The sequence below is a fragment of the Ammodytes marinus genome, assembly GCF_949987685.1.
Source record: "Ammodytes marinus genome assembly, chromosome: 6".
NCBI lineage: Eukaryota > Metazoa > Chordata > Actinopteri > Uranoscopiformes > Ammodytidae > Ammodytes > Ammodytes marinus.
In genome coordinates this window covers 8,947,096-8,961,603 of record NC_137235.1, presented here as the reverse complement: position 1 = coordinate 8,961,603, position 14,508 = coordinate 8,947,096, and the positions used below count along the sequence as shown (strand labels likewise).

General features: G+C 41.6%; 1 protein-coding gene across 2 annotated transcripts in view; it reads right to left on the bottom strand.

Annotated features, from left to right (window-relative positions):
• Positions 1-10,151, bottom strand: part of gna12a (guanine nucleotide binding protein (G protein) alpha 12a) — a 17,145-nt gene extending 6,994 nt beyond the window's left edge. For both annotated transcript variants that reach the window (XM_080030006.1, XM_080030007.1), the window contains exons 1-2: positions 9,424-10,151; positions 3,806-4,024 (exon numbers count right to left, since the gene is read on the bottom strand). In XM_080030006.1, coding sequence (XP_079886132.1) covers positions 3,806-4,024; positions 9,424-9,741 — 537 coding nt within the window. In that variant the 5' untranslated portion in view covers positions 9,742-10,151. The remainder of the gene's footprint in view (positions 1-3,805; positions 4,025-9,423) is intronic.
• Between the last annotated feature and the right edge of the window lie 4,357 nt (positions 10,152-14,508).

Below are 14,508 nucleotides of genomic sequence, written 5' to 3'. Positions count from 1 at the left end.
TAGAGACAGAGAGCATCTAACTCAGCACATTTAGCCTACTCTGAAACGATAAGGGGTTATTCTATATGTTTCGTATTCACAGTAATCTCAATAGTTTCCAGGTTCACTACCAAGCCCAAGGTCTGAAGTTGTAAATCTTTAGAAAAAGAGTAATAGACTTTTATTTTTTGCATACAAAGCTAAAAAGGCGCTTGTCAGCAAATAGGAACACAACAGGAGAGCTGCAGAGCCAATTCCCATAATTGTGACAATTCTGACTAAGGCTCATTTTAACTGTGCACTCGCCGCCTCTATTGTAGAGATTCAGAAAACACGACTCAGGCCAAACAATACAGCCTATACAAGGACAAACAGCAAGGCAGTGTTTGCAAAGTAAAATTTGACATACATCCATACCTAAGTACACACAGAAAGGAGCCCCTGGGATCTTCTTTTAGTTCTGTTTTGGTCTCCACCAACTCCTGAGACAAATATCTGACTCTTTAGCTGCTAAATGCTCCACTGTGTTCAGCAGTTAGAATCTAATTGTGTCCGTCTAGCGCAGGTCGCGCATAAAAACGAACAGTAAAATGGCAGCACGCAAAAACACAGACAATAAGCTATGTTTTAAGAAAAAAATTTAAGAAAAAAAGAATGGCAAAGTAATTTTGTGATTGACCAATCAAAACACAACTTTTATCAGCGCTGTGTGATATTTAAGTATATAAAACCAAATAAAAAAAAATACAAATATTTTACTTTTATACACATTTTCATACACTAGTGAGTATTAACAGCAACAGGATGTGTATGTGGGATTGACTCTAAACAAACTACAGAGGCCCATTTCATCCAGTGCAACGCTGTGACTCAGTGATGTGTTTTTAATGGTTTTTGGACCATAATGAAGCTTTATGGCAGGAAAACGCTATATCAGGACATACACAGACTATACATGTTCCAAACATTGCTGGTCTTTTGTTGGACTCTGTTGACAAAGAAAGAGACACATGCAGACTAACACCAGCCTTATCCTTTAAGGCCAGAATGCCGTCTGCTAGCCTGTGCAGCTGGGCCATACTAGCTTTATCATACAGCGACTCCAGATAAGACAAGACAGTCTGACCCCGAAAGCTGTGCGCTGACATCTCACACACACTTACAGTATGTTAAGTGAGAGGGAGACGGAAGTGGCTTCTGTCTGACTCCAGATTGTCCCTGATAAATTGTGCGACGAGGCAAAAGGTCAAACTTACAGCTCCCAACAGAGAGTGTTGCTTGCCTTGTCACATCCAATAACATGCATATAAACTGGCCGCTACACCCGATACAAACTGCACTGACAACAAAAAGCATCTGGAGGGGCCGTTGCCGGGAGACGTTCGCTCATGTCGACAATACGGTCGCTGATCATCGGTGACGTTCTGCAGAAGCATTAAGTAGGTTTCATTAACTGTCTGCCAGGCCTTTCACTACATATTTGTAGACACTTCTAGAGTTACTTGTAATGCTAAGTGCTTCTGCAGCTGCTCTGTTGTTCATAAATTGTTCTTTAAACTACAATAAGTGGCTGCTTTAAAGCCGTCTCAGTTGATTTGGTTCGGTTCCGGCAGCAGAGAAAGGAATGATCCTAGACATCGGGGGGGAAAGCTAAGGATAGTTCAACTTGACATACCAGACAAACAGCTTCCATCTAGGCATCCAATGTTACTCTTTGTATATGTGGAAGATTTTAAAAAGGAATAATTCGGTATTTTAATCATTCCTATAAACCTGCATTACTTGACTTGTAGCTACTTTGGGGGAGCTGTTAACAGACAAAAGATCCACGTCATCATTCATTTGGAGTTGATTTTCTGACCACCTGTTCATCACGACAAAGAAGCTGCTACTTTAACATAGTCACTCATAGCCCTTGATGCATTGTTAATATACATTATAATGTTGATAGGAGCAGCTAGGCAAAGGTTTAAATATTTGTAATTATTGGCCTAACTTACAAATTGGCACTACGACAGAGACAAGCTCTCATCCACCCAACAGACATGATATAAATGTGTCCTTTTTGATATTAAATTGCCTTGTTTTGTCCTGTAAAAGCTAGAATTAAAATCCTCTTTGCAAAAGGAAGTTACAAAACCAGTGTCAGCTCTTGATCTCTTTTGGTTTTTCAAGTCATCAAGACTCAATGAATTCACTGCACGTCCCTCTGATCTTTGGCTAAGTGAAAGGTGCCATTTAATCAAGCCTGCTTCAGAGATACTTTTGTGGCACTTTCAATATAAAAAGGAGACTGCCTTTTCCACCCCATCTATTCAATACAGCAACAACAACAAAAAAGTGAGCAGTGTAGCGTGGCAGATGAAACTACACAAGATTCCACTTCACTGACTCCATTTCCAGACAAAAGAAAAATAATTACATCTTTGGAAAGTCTCCAAACAGAAGGGGGGAAAAATGTGAGAGCTAAGCTGAAAAACAATAAACACTTTGACGGGCGTTCCACTCTGCGCCACTCTCCTTCACTGCGACTCCTTTCTTTAGCTGACAGGTAGAAACCATTACTGATATTATCCGCTTTCTTCCTCTGAAGGTTTGGAGCCGTTTATTATTAGCGTTTGTTGTGACTCCCGGCCGTGATAAATCAGTTACTATGCAGATATCTGCTCCTCTGGACTGATGACGTCACTGCAGTGATGTGGAAATATTTATGGGACTGAAGGGAACAACATTTACAGCTCAGGGCCACTGGAGTTACAAAACTACTGAGCAGTCACACAGAGTTAAGTTTTTCATTAACGGTTATTTGGAAATGATGGAAAGGCATGATGAGTAACTTAAGCCTGTTATTTGATGTGTTCTTTAAAGAAGAAAAGGGCAGACCCTCTCCTTTTCCCATCGCATTGACTCAGTATAAAGCAACAAAACATGTGTAGCTCAGTTGGTAGGGCGTCCCCCCCATGGGCCTCGGCCAGCAGCGGACCCGGGTTCGATTCCAGCCCGCGGTCGTTCTCTGTATGTCACTCCCCTCTCTGCCCCATTTCAACTCTGTCTCTACACTATCAATAAAGCATAAAAATGCCAAAAAAAAATCTTTAAAAAAAAACAACAAAAAAACGTGTAGCGATGTTTGGTGTATCATTGGATCCTCTTTGGCTACTGAGACTTATTTAATGTGAAGCATCATATCAGCCAGTGAGTAATCTCTGACTGATCATGACTCCTGGGCAATGAATGAAGAGGAGTCCTGGGAGGATTTAGCAGAAGTGATTGATATTTTAGTATTTTTTTAAGATAGAGTCCATACAACTTAGTATGGCTAAGTACGGCTGCATTAGTTGTGTGGGACATTCTTTTTTTAGGCTGGTTTGATACTGCTATGATATTTCTTGTTAGAATTGAATGTCAATACACAATCACTATCATTCTGGGGTATGAGACTAATTTTCGAGGGAAACATTACTTTAAACTGTCATTAGGCACAGTCATCCTTCCATCCACTTCATCATCCTTTACAAGCAGCTGTTCTTACAAGCGGCAGCTGTGCTTTCAAACATTGATTAAACTCACAGGACTTCACAATCTCCTGGAGAGCCCCGAAACAACCCACAGTTTGGTTTACAACCATATTCAAGTCTTACGTTTGGTTCCAAGTTCCTCAAAATAATTGATTGATGATGATAGAATTAATAATACTAAGCATTACATGTGGAGAAAATATGTTTTGTAAACTAACTGCACACATGTAAACAAATCCCCAAACCTTGAAACTGCACAGCGCACCTTTAAAAGGCTAACTGTGTGTCATGGGGGCCAATCTACTCACCAGTTGGAACTCGGAGCGCCGTGCGTAGGCCTTCTGTATGCCAGCGTCGGCCCACAGTGCGCTCAGTGCCATCACATAGAGCTGGAACTCACTTGGCTCCACCCCCGAGCCTCCGACACGCCCCTCCCACGACATCACCAGCATGCCCTGCTTCTCGTTCTCACAGCTCTGCCAGCTGATGCCCAGCTTGTCCCGGGCGTCCACCAGCACACGCATGCCCTGCAGAAGACACACACACAAACACACACACACACAGTTATGTTTATGAGCGAATATGATGCCTGGATGTGGTGCGGCCGCCTGACAGCTGCATTCTGAAGTGTCAGCAACTTTGTGCAAATGTTTCCTGACCGCACGGAGGGGGGGAAAAAACTCATACTGCATGTGCTGCTTCCTGGGAAAAATGTCAACACAGAGTCTAGTGTTACTGGTAAACACACACTCACTCACTCACTCACTCACTCACTCACTCACTCACTCACTCACTCACTCACTCACTCACTCACTCACTCACTCACTCACTCACTCACTCACTCACTCACTCACTCACTCACTCACTCACTCACTCACTCAAACTTGTGCATGTGTGGCTGCTGCTGGTGGTTTTTCTGAAGAGAATCATGTGGACTGAACTGCGTGGGAGGTCTCCTCCTAAGTGATCAAACTAACCAACACACACAGACACAGATATTCAATGTGTTTTTATGCCTGCATCTTCTTTTTGTTTCTCTTCTTTTTATCTAATCCCTTCATTCGTTCCAGCTCAGGATCTACTGATCTGTTTGGCAGCCTATTTTGGTTAAAGTACGACATTACGTACAGTTTTTGCTTGTGAATCAAAACTTCTACCATCACTATGTTGTTGCCTTCTGAACCATTACCTCTTTTTTCTTTCCTTTTATTTTTATGGCGTCATCATTTCAGTTTATTTCACAGCATCTTAAAGTTCAAACATTTGCTGTATTATTAAAGCCTTGTTTGCTTGGTTGCTTCACTTATCGATTAAAACAACAGAGGACTAAGCAGCAAACAATATCAATCAACTACAAGGTGTTTCAGAGGTCACAGTAGGTTAAGAGGTGTGTGAGTGTGTGTGTGTGTGTGTGTGTGTGTGTGTGTGTGTGTGTGTGTGTGTGTGTCAATGACTCATATAACTCTTGTGCAATAGTCAAGTCTGGCAAAGTTTTATTTGCTCAGCTTAATATTGCCTTCAATGGGCTTTATAGGCTCACAACATAAACCTCTACAAAGACGAGAAAAATCCTCTAAAAAACTTCAAGAGAAATTTCAGACAGGGAAATTAGAATAGAGATTCCCAGTACTATGATTGATGCAGCAGGAGGAGTGTGGAGACGTGACAGTTTAGTGGAATATCTCACCACTGAAGAGTGCGTATTTGTGGTGGTGTGTGTGTGTGTGTGTGTGTGTGTGTGTGTGTGTTGTGTAGTCTGACTAGGAAGCGACTCTGACTAACTTCTGTGGTGTGTTTTTAAGTCTGATCCCTCATTTAAAACGTTTTGGCAGTAGGAATGAGTAACGCTAACAAACAAAAAACAAGCTAGAGTTTAACACAAAGAGACACACACGTACACACGTGACACATGCACAGATCGAACACTGGCATGTCGGCAGCAGAAATATCACCAACAGAGAGTCAGTGTGAGTCACATCCCCTCATGATTATTACCAATGTAATCATCTACAGTTTGTGTCTGTGAGCCAAACTGCTCCTTCAAATCGATGATCTAATATGTGTATCTGTTGCATAATCCTCCAGTCTTGTCTGTCTCTCTTCCTGTCTGCCTGCATGTTTGTATGTCTGCTTTCCTGTAGGGCAAAAAAACATGTGTTTGTCCACATTGTCTTGTGTCCGATTTTCACATCTGACACCAATGGTCTGTACCGTTTCAATTGGCCCTCAAAATGCAGTCTTCTTTTGCCCCCATTTGTAGGACATTACCGGTATCCTGCCCATATTCTTATGTGAGCAGGTCTTTTTGCAATGCAGGTTATCCTAGTCAATTCATTTGTTTAGAAGAATATCACATGCCCACTTTGTGTGTAGTGAAACTGTGCCGTTGCTTTCCAGCCTTCCACAGATAAATGGACGTTATGCAGATGCCTCGACCTTTATTCTGGTAGGCTATTATCTAGTTGACCTTCATGTGTTGAAGGGACATTTCACGACAACTATTGTAACTTTAAAAATAATTGACCTAAATCATACCCATGGTATTTGAACTGCTTTTTAGGACTTACAGTTGATAAGCTTTGCAAGCAACACACAAATACTAGTATTTATGTGTCTGTGAAGCTGGAGGTATAGCATGACATCCAGGTCCCCTGAAGGATGCACCTACATGGACTTCATCCCTTCAAAGATGTAGCCTCCGTTTGGAAAGGTCCGGTTATACTATGAAGGAAGTGGTTTCTACAAAATTATATCCAACCTCGACGGAAATCAAGTGTTAATACCTGATCTGAACAGCCACACTCAAAGATTGAGTTGAAAAAGTGGCAGTGAACGTCTGATCGTCGCTTTCAGAAAGTTACAGAAATCCGACTTCATAAAGGTGCAGAGTGTTTACGAAAATATCCCACCAACTGAAAACCGCTTCTGATGGGGCATGCTGGCACCTTCAAGCCCAATCTACTCGAAGGGGGGAAGCAGACTTGGACAAAAGATGGGCTCTAGGTAATTGTCTTCTGTGTCACTGGCCCCTCAGTGGTATCTGACCACATAGAGCTAGAAGAACATTAAAAACCCAATGTCTGAAGTAAAGACTTTTCCCCTCACAGTCATAAGGTCGGTGGCATTATTAGCAGTCGCCTACGGTGGCAGCTGGCTGGGAGTGAAGACGAGCTCCTTTTTCATTTATCTCTATTTTGTAATTATGAAGCAGCTCCCTTCCTGCAGCATGAACTGCACTGCCCTCCTCCTCTAACAACGATGCCTGTCTTTACTTCACTGAAAACATGTGGAGACAGAAAACCTCCCCCACTAATACAGTTGACATCAAAATCTACTGCAAAATACATCAAACAGGCAGCTAGCCAGTGAAACTGATAATTAACTTTTTTTCTGTAAAATGTTATCAGTAAAAACAGGATTGAAACCCAGAGAACTTTATTTGAAGCTGTAGTTGCGATCCCCAGAGTTTTGGGTTTTCAATAGCTTAAATGAGGAGCCAGCGAAGACAGTGACAGTGTGGAATAAGAAGATTTTTCCAACCTTAAAGCAGAAATGAAAGGAGACAGAATGATGAGGGGCTTCAAAAAATCTGCAGAGCCCACTCTTTGTAGAGAAAGACAAACAACAATCCCATCAAACTGTGAACTTGGGTCACCATCCCCTTTGACTGTTCTCAGGAATCGCTTGGTTTACCAGAAATGATAGACTAACAAGGCCAATTAGAGATATGGAGAAACTCAAAACCATCATGTGCCCAATTGAGAAATTAAATTGGATAAAAACCAAGGATTCTTAACTGTCATTATTAATGGCCTGTTTCTAGCCAAGAGGTACAGCTTGTACATTTGAGGATACTCAGTTTTTCAGCAAACCTATGTATAATAATTGAGAGAGCTACACGCTTGTTGTCAAAATCTTTTTGAAAAAAATCTTTGAATATCTACTCACAATACGCTACTTATCCGTACTCTGTGTGCACTGAAAATAAATCTGGTGTTAATACAGAGGCTATGTAACCAGGGCATGTAAACAAACGGTATGTAAGAAAAGGGGGTCCACTTTAGCTGCCAACATGCCCATTTACAAAACCTAGGGATGTATTTACAACAGCCTTTTTCAGCGCACACACAGGTAGCGGACAGTGAGGAGATATTCAGTGATTTTGACAAAAAGTGATTTTGACAACAAGCGTTCTCCAGAATCGCTGACTCCACCTTTAAGACCAGCAGTTTTTTAGTTTCACGTTCTTTTGACATGGATGATGCTAAAGATTTGTCCGTTGTTTGAGGTGTAATAAGAGAGGAACTACACCTGAACTCTCCACCTCTGTGATATTCATATCATTGAGCCTAATTGTGCTGCACACCTGTTAGTTTTCTTTCAGCTTTATCCCTCCTTTGTTCTCTTTCTCTAACATTTGGTTCCCATGAACGATGGGGGTTTCTGATTCAACGGTAAAGTTCCAAACCACAGACGCTACAGTTCAGGTAACATCTGATCTCACTTAATGCACCTACGGCTATTTGCTCTACTAATGGAGTCATGTTGAGTTTGGTGCTTTTTCTCTAATGTTATTATATAATATATTGTATGTGTGCAGTGGGGGTATGTTGTTTACTACTACCGATTCCTGTATCTTCTCCTATAGACCTCAGTGGCCAATGAATAGTTTCTGACTGTTGAATAACGACAGAGGTGGGAGCCAGGGATTACAGGCTTGTAGTGTCATGTTAATATTTAATGAGCGGGTTCAAATGCTCATAGCCTACTACTTTAGATCTGTGAATATGGATATGGATATGGGGCAGGAACAAATCCTGCATTTCCTCCAATCGTTGCCCCTCCTACAACCTCCTACACATCATTCATTGTCTGTTTTTAAGGGGGTTAAGTGGTGGTGAGGAAGGGGGGGGGGGGGCTGCTGTTCATGATGGCCCAAGACAGCACCGCCACTGTATGCTGGTATTCAGGGGAGGGTATTGTATACTGCCTGGTCTGTGCAGAAGTGCAGGCTCTTATCATCCTTGTCTGGGCTGTGTGGCACTCAGGGCGGATGTGCTCATCCCTCAGGAATAGTCTGGTATTGTTAGCTGGTGAAGGAGGGCCAGCCATGACAGCAAACAAAAGGAAAGCGCGCGCGCACACACACACACACACACACACACACACACAAGACAACCCCACATATGCACACACACACTTCAGGATAAAAATATGCACTATGTCAACACTATGTCTGTGTGTTTAAATAAGTGTCTGTGTGTGTGTGTGTGTGTGTGTGTGTGTGTGTGTGTGTGTGTGTGTGTGTGTGTGTGTGTGTGTGTGTGTGTGTGTGTGTGTGTGTGTGTGTAAGTGAACGTAAACTGTGGGAGGAAAACGTCAATACAAGGGCTGTAAACAATGATTATTTTTACTACTTATTAATCTGGTGGTTATGGTCTCCATTAAATCAACAATCATTTGGTCTTTAAGATGTCAGAAATGGTAAAAAAAAGACATGTCTGTCACAATGTCCCAGAGCCTAAATTGACACCTGCTTGTTTGTTTGACAGTATTTTTTGTTTCACATCATTGAAGAGAAATTAAAACAACAAATCCTCACATTCACAACTGATTTACTAATTATATCAGCTCAAAGTAATAAATACATTTCCAAAGACTGGTTAATTAACTCTTCTTTCAGATCTGATCAAAAGTAATGATTTCAGTTTTTCTCACACATTCTTGAGTTAAAATGTATATTAACATGGTTAGACAGCTTTTATGGCCTATGTTCATGAAGGAATGTAAACTATAGGACAAAAACACGAGTTGTCAACACTGATTATTAATCTGGGTGTCTAAACTTTGGACTCATGGCTGTAAAGTTTCCCTGAAGGCCTCTCAGGCTTTACTTATTCCCCATACAACCCTGTTCTTCTCTTACCTTAAGAATATTCTCATATATGGTGTCCCGGAAATCCAGAAGTGCTTTTTTGTCAAACTCTTGACCGTTAATGATGCGCATTTGTTTGAGGAATGTGGACTTTCCGCTCTCTCCGGCCCCGAGCAGCAGGATCTTCACCAGCCGTCTGACGGCTCTCCTCTCCCGGGCGAGCATCGCGTCAATCTCCCGGCTCCTTCGCTTCGCCTCTCGCTCCTGCGCCGCGTCCCGTTCCTTGCTCCCCTCCTTGCTGCTGCCCGGGTCCCGGCTGGCCTCGGCCGGGAGCAGGCAGCGGCTCAGGGTGCGGACCACTCCCGACATGGCGAGTCGTGGGAAAGTTCACCGAAACTTCAGAGGGAAAATGTTCATTCTAGGATGTGACCTCTGGGGAGGAAATGACCCAGTCCGGTTACATCCAGTTGGTAAGTAATACGTTTAAAACTAATTATTAGATGAATTCTACATTTAGATTGATTGGGTGAAGCAGTTATCTAGTCTCCAACCGGCAGACAACCCGTGTCCATCTTGGTTACACCGCGCCATCAACAAAAAAATTAATACGGATTACAAGGAAACGACACCAGTTCAAAAAGTTTAAATGTTTTAGTCCGTCCTGGCAAGAAAAAATATCTCGATTTGATCAGCAGTCGGTCCGTTTATCCAAATCAAAACTATAGTTCGAGCAGAGAACCTCACGCTGGGACAGCCCATCCAAACTCTCCGCACACACACACATACAGACAGCGGGTTTGTGAACTTGGGCAGCGGAGTGGGAGCAGGAGCACTTCCTCCGGGCGGACCGATGAGGAGGGCGCCGTTGCTCTGCCTGGGAGCACCGTCAGGGGGCGCCCGCAACACGACAGAGGCAGCAGTCTACAGCATCTGAACCTGGGTTAAAAGCATTCCATACAGTCTTTAGGGTTAAAGAGTGCCAAACTGTGCAGATGAACACACCACCACACATTCTAGTAGGGCAGAAGTGATCAATGAGAGGGATTATTTTTGTGCGACTCTATAATTTTTTTTTTCATTAAAATGTTGCATAGTGTGCCTTTGACAGTAACGGTCAAAGGTCAATGCTATGGTCTAGATTTAATGTCAGCACAATATATGGGAAGTTTACCCCAACATTCAAATGTCAAATCTTAAGAAGTCCAAGGCCTACTTGTATTATCTGATGTTTCTTTACAGGTCATTACTGCACAAACAAGCAACATTCAAACATTACATTTAATCATTTTGCCGTAACAACAATGAAAACGTCATTCCATGTTGAAATATCAAAATTAGTCAAAAGGAACATCTCCGATCATCAGCCCAACTATTAATACAGATTAGAAGGTCAGCAAAAAGGCATTTGAACCCAAAATATTTTGCAACTATTTGCTCTACTCTGCCAGGTTATTTAAAACAAACTGACAAAGTGAAACGTCTATGAGCTAATGTGCCTCAAGTTCAATGCATGCAGTGTACTACAACAAAGAGTAAAACAAAAGTAATCAAGAGGAGCTATACTGTATTACAGGCCAGCAGATCAGACTGGGGTTGTAGTTTAGATGTGAAGACAAAAGAAATGTATGCTATTACTCTCAGGGAAACTCAACAGGCTTAAAAACTAAGTCTGCATTTCACAATGTATCCACACATTCTCTCCTCTGTTAAGCAGCCACTCAAGCCATATACAATGCCTGTATACAAACCAGTCCCTGTCTCCGAGAAACTGTTATCCAAGGCATGAGGAGGAGACCCCTCTCTCTACTCTACAGCCTTCCTGCCAGAGAAGCTAATCAGCCAAAGGATCCAGGGCTGATTCAGGGCCAGTTTCTCCACAACAATAATCTGCCACACTCACGCCAGTTTGGTCTGGTCAAACCTCGAGTACTCCAGCCGTCTCTTCTCTGCCCACTGTTACCAAGATGGTGGAGTGTGCACACAGCAGAAGCCTTCTGTCCTGATTGGATTGATATGGCCTAATTGCTAAACATTACTTAGACACCAGCCCACAAAACACAAAATCTACTACAACATATCTTCTCAATTGATTGATTTTCTTAATAATTACTTAATTATTTGGCAGAGATGTGATGGAATGAATAAAACCCAGAGATATGCTCACAGTTGTTGCCAAAGAGCCGAGAAAACAACTCATCAAAGTCGGAGAGAACACAAACCCTGAATATCAATTATCCTCTCCCAATTTGACTTGCTAAATTTATCGCAACTGTTTTCTTTTCGTGATTAGAGATTCTACTATTACACCCACTTCAGTAACCAAACGTCTTAAGTTGCCCACTAAGGATAGGCTACATTAATAGAGTTTTGATATCTGATGAAACCTGTCATAATTAAAGATGACAGAATAATTAGAGCGTACAAAAGCTGTTTCTGATATCAGAAATACAAATGTAGTGTGTAAAACATTTTCATCTTCAGAAACAGAGACTCACACACTTTTGTTGAACAAAAATTTGTTTTTCATCCTTCATAACCCTACAGTAATTTGACATCATTTTTTAGTCTAAACTCCCCAATTTTGTGCAGCTCTGCACAACAGATGTATGCTTTTACAAGAACACAGATATTTTATTGTTCTCCCTATAACTTTTCATAGGCAAATCACAGGTGTTAATAGCATTAACGATGGCTGTGTTCTTTTTCAATTGTGCCAGTAAGTCATGACAGTGTGACAGTGGGCTACCGTGCACTGTACCAGGACCCTTTAAGCAGTTAAATGGAATTCAGCCATAATTGATTGAAAATTTCAGCTCTTTGCTCTTTCCATTGTGAGATGTCAAAATGTCCTCTGTGAAAAGGGGCCTATTTCTTTATGTGTGTGCAAAGCAAAATCTTTTGGACACACCCATCTCTGAGAAAGTAAGAATCATTTTTCGAGTCCTTTCAGTCTTAAAATGAAATGAAATGGTTTGGGTTGTAAATCAGCTTATACTTGGCCAAGGCAGAGTGCTTTCTAACAGCACAGGCAAGAAAATATTTTTTGAATGGAACAGAAGTACAAAGGCTTGCAAAAAGAGAAGCTGAAAAAATAAAAATGTATTGAATGTATGATTTTCTTGGAATACTTATAAAGCATTATAATCCTCTAACTTAAAACACCAAATGACTGAAATGAATGTATTTTCTCGTTTTTAACTGGGACCAAATGAAACCTGGCTCTACACAGAATAGGGAAATTGTGTCATCAAAAGGCAAGGTGGCACTTACACAAATTGAAAGGCCCTTTCAGATGAAACTGAATTGTGGTGTCGATTTTGATCTGTTCTGTTGCAGTTCTAAATTTCTCTGGACAGAGGGCACTGTTGAACCAGATTTAAAAAGGTTAACATAAATGGGATCTGCCTCCCCTAAAACATATCCTTTTTTAACCCTTTATTTGAAACAAAAATACATGTTCAGCAAGCAAAAGTATCAGCAATGAACCTGTTTTGTCAGAACATGATGTAGCCTACTTAGTTGACTCAATAATAGAGACATACACACATAACAACAATGTATTCTCCTGTAATGACTCATTTAAAAATCCGGCCGCAGCTGCAGCCTGTTCCAGTGCAGTGTTAGTCTGCACATAACATTTGTGTGTGTGACGAAGGGAGCGATAGAGGGATAAGGGCAAGATTAAAATTCATCTCGATAGCAACACACTCTTATCGTGTAATTAGCCTAAAAGCCTTTTCATCAGGCTTGGAACAACACTTACACACATACACACAAAGGCACACATACACACAAAGGCACACACACACACACACACACACACACACACACACACACACACACACACACACACACACACACACACTTATGGACACCACCAGAGTCTGCTTATACACACACCAATATTTTTGCATTCACCTCTTAACATTACTGGAAGAAGCGTCTGTGTAATGGCATCATTGCCTTGGTGTGTGTATGTGTATGAGTCATTTATATGCTAATGAATCTGGAAGGACATGTTGAGCGGTGTGTGTGTGTGTGTGTGTGTGTGTGTGTGTGTGTGTGTGTGTGTGTGTCTGTGTGTGTGTGTCTGTGTCTGTGTGTGTGTGTGTCTGTGTGAGAGAGCGAGAGAGAGAGAGAGAGAGAGAGAGATAGAACAGATGGTGGAGGAGATTGAAGATGTACAGTATGTTACAATAAAGTTACATTTCTGCTAAAAAGTCATAACAACATGGCTGCATCTCCACTCTGAACTATGTTTTCCTCCGAAACTCCATCCTCTTCCCTGTTATTCCCACTTTACTGCGAGGAAATATTCTTATGCAGGCACACTGTCTGAATGCCTGTTTGACTTGAGGTACTTTGGCACCAAACACACCTTTGGTACCTGACTGAAATGCCAAATGCAGGAGTTAGCGATGATTGACAGGCCCACACTCCAGTCAGCGCAACATGCTCCTCTTCTTCCCTCTCTAATGGAAAGAGCTACTCTCTCTGTCTGCTTCATGTCAGGGGGATGAGACCCAGCAGGCTGAGTTACAGTCAGTACAGAGGATTTAGGTTTGTCTCTGTTTGATTTCAAGAAAGCGGGTTTAGTAAAAACTCAGAGTTAGTTGACTCAGATTGGAAGGAAACTCAGGTTTTCTTCATACCATGATATTCAGCAATCACATGGGGACATAAGGTACTGATGAAAACTGTGTGGGAAATGGGGGCGGTCGTGGAGTATTGGTTGGAGCCTCCCCCCAAATCAATTATTAACAAGTTACTGTGTACAGGTGCTTAAGTAGAATTTTAGTAGAACAGTGGGTAATAATAATAAAACGAATGATGGCGGCATATCACACAGGTACGGTTTACTGGAATAGTGTTCGTCTGCTTCGATAACAGGCCTATTTTAAAGATTTTAAAATATAATTTTAATGGGGGGGAAAAAGTTATATAACATTGTATCATGATATAATCTGAATTTATATTGCAATGGAAATAATTGAATAAATCGAAAAAGCTACCCCCAATGGAGCTCAGTCCTTGTCGCAGCGGACCCAGGTTCCTGTGCTCCTTTTCATCACTTTGTCTCCAAAACTGTCTAATAAAAGCAAAAAATGCCCAAAAACTAATTCAGAATCTTCAGCG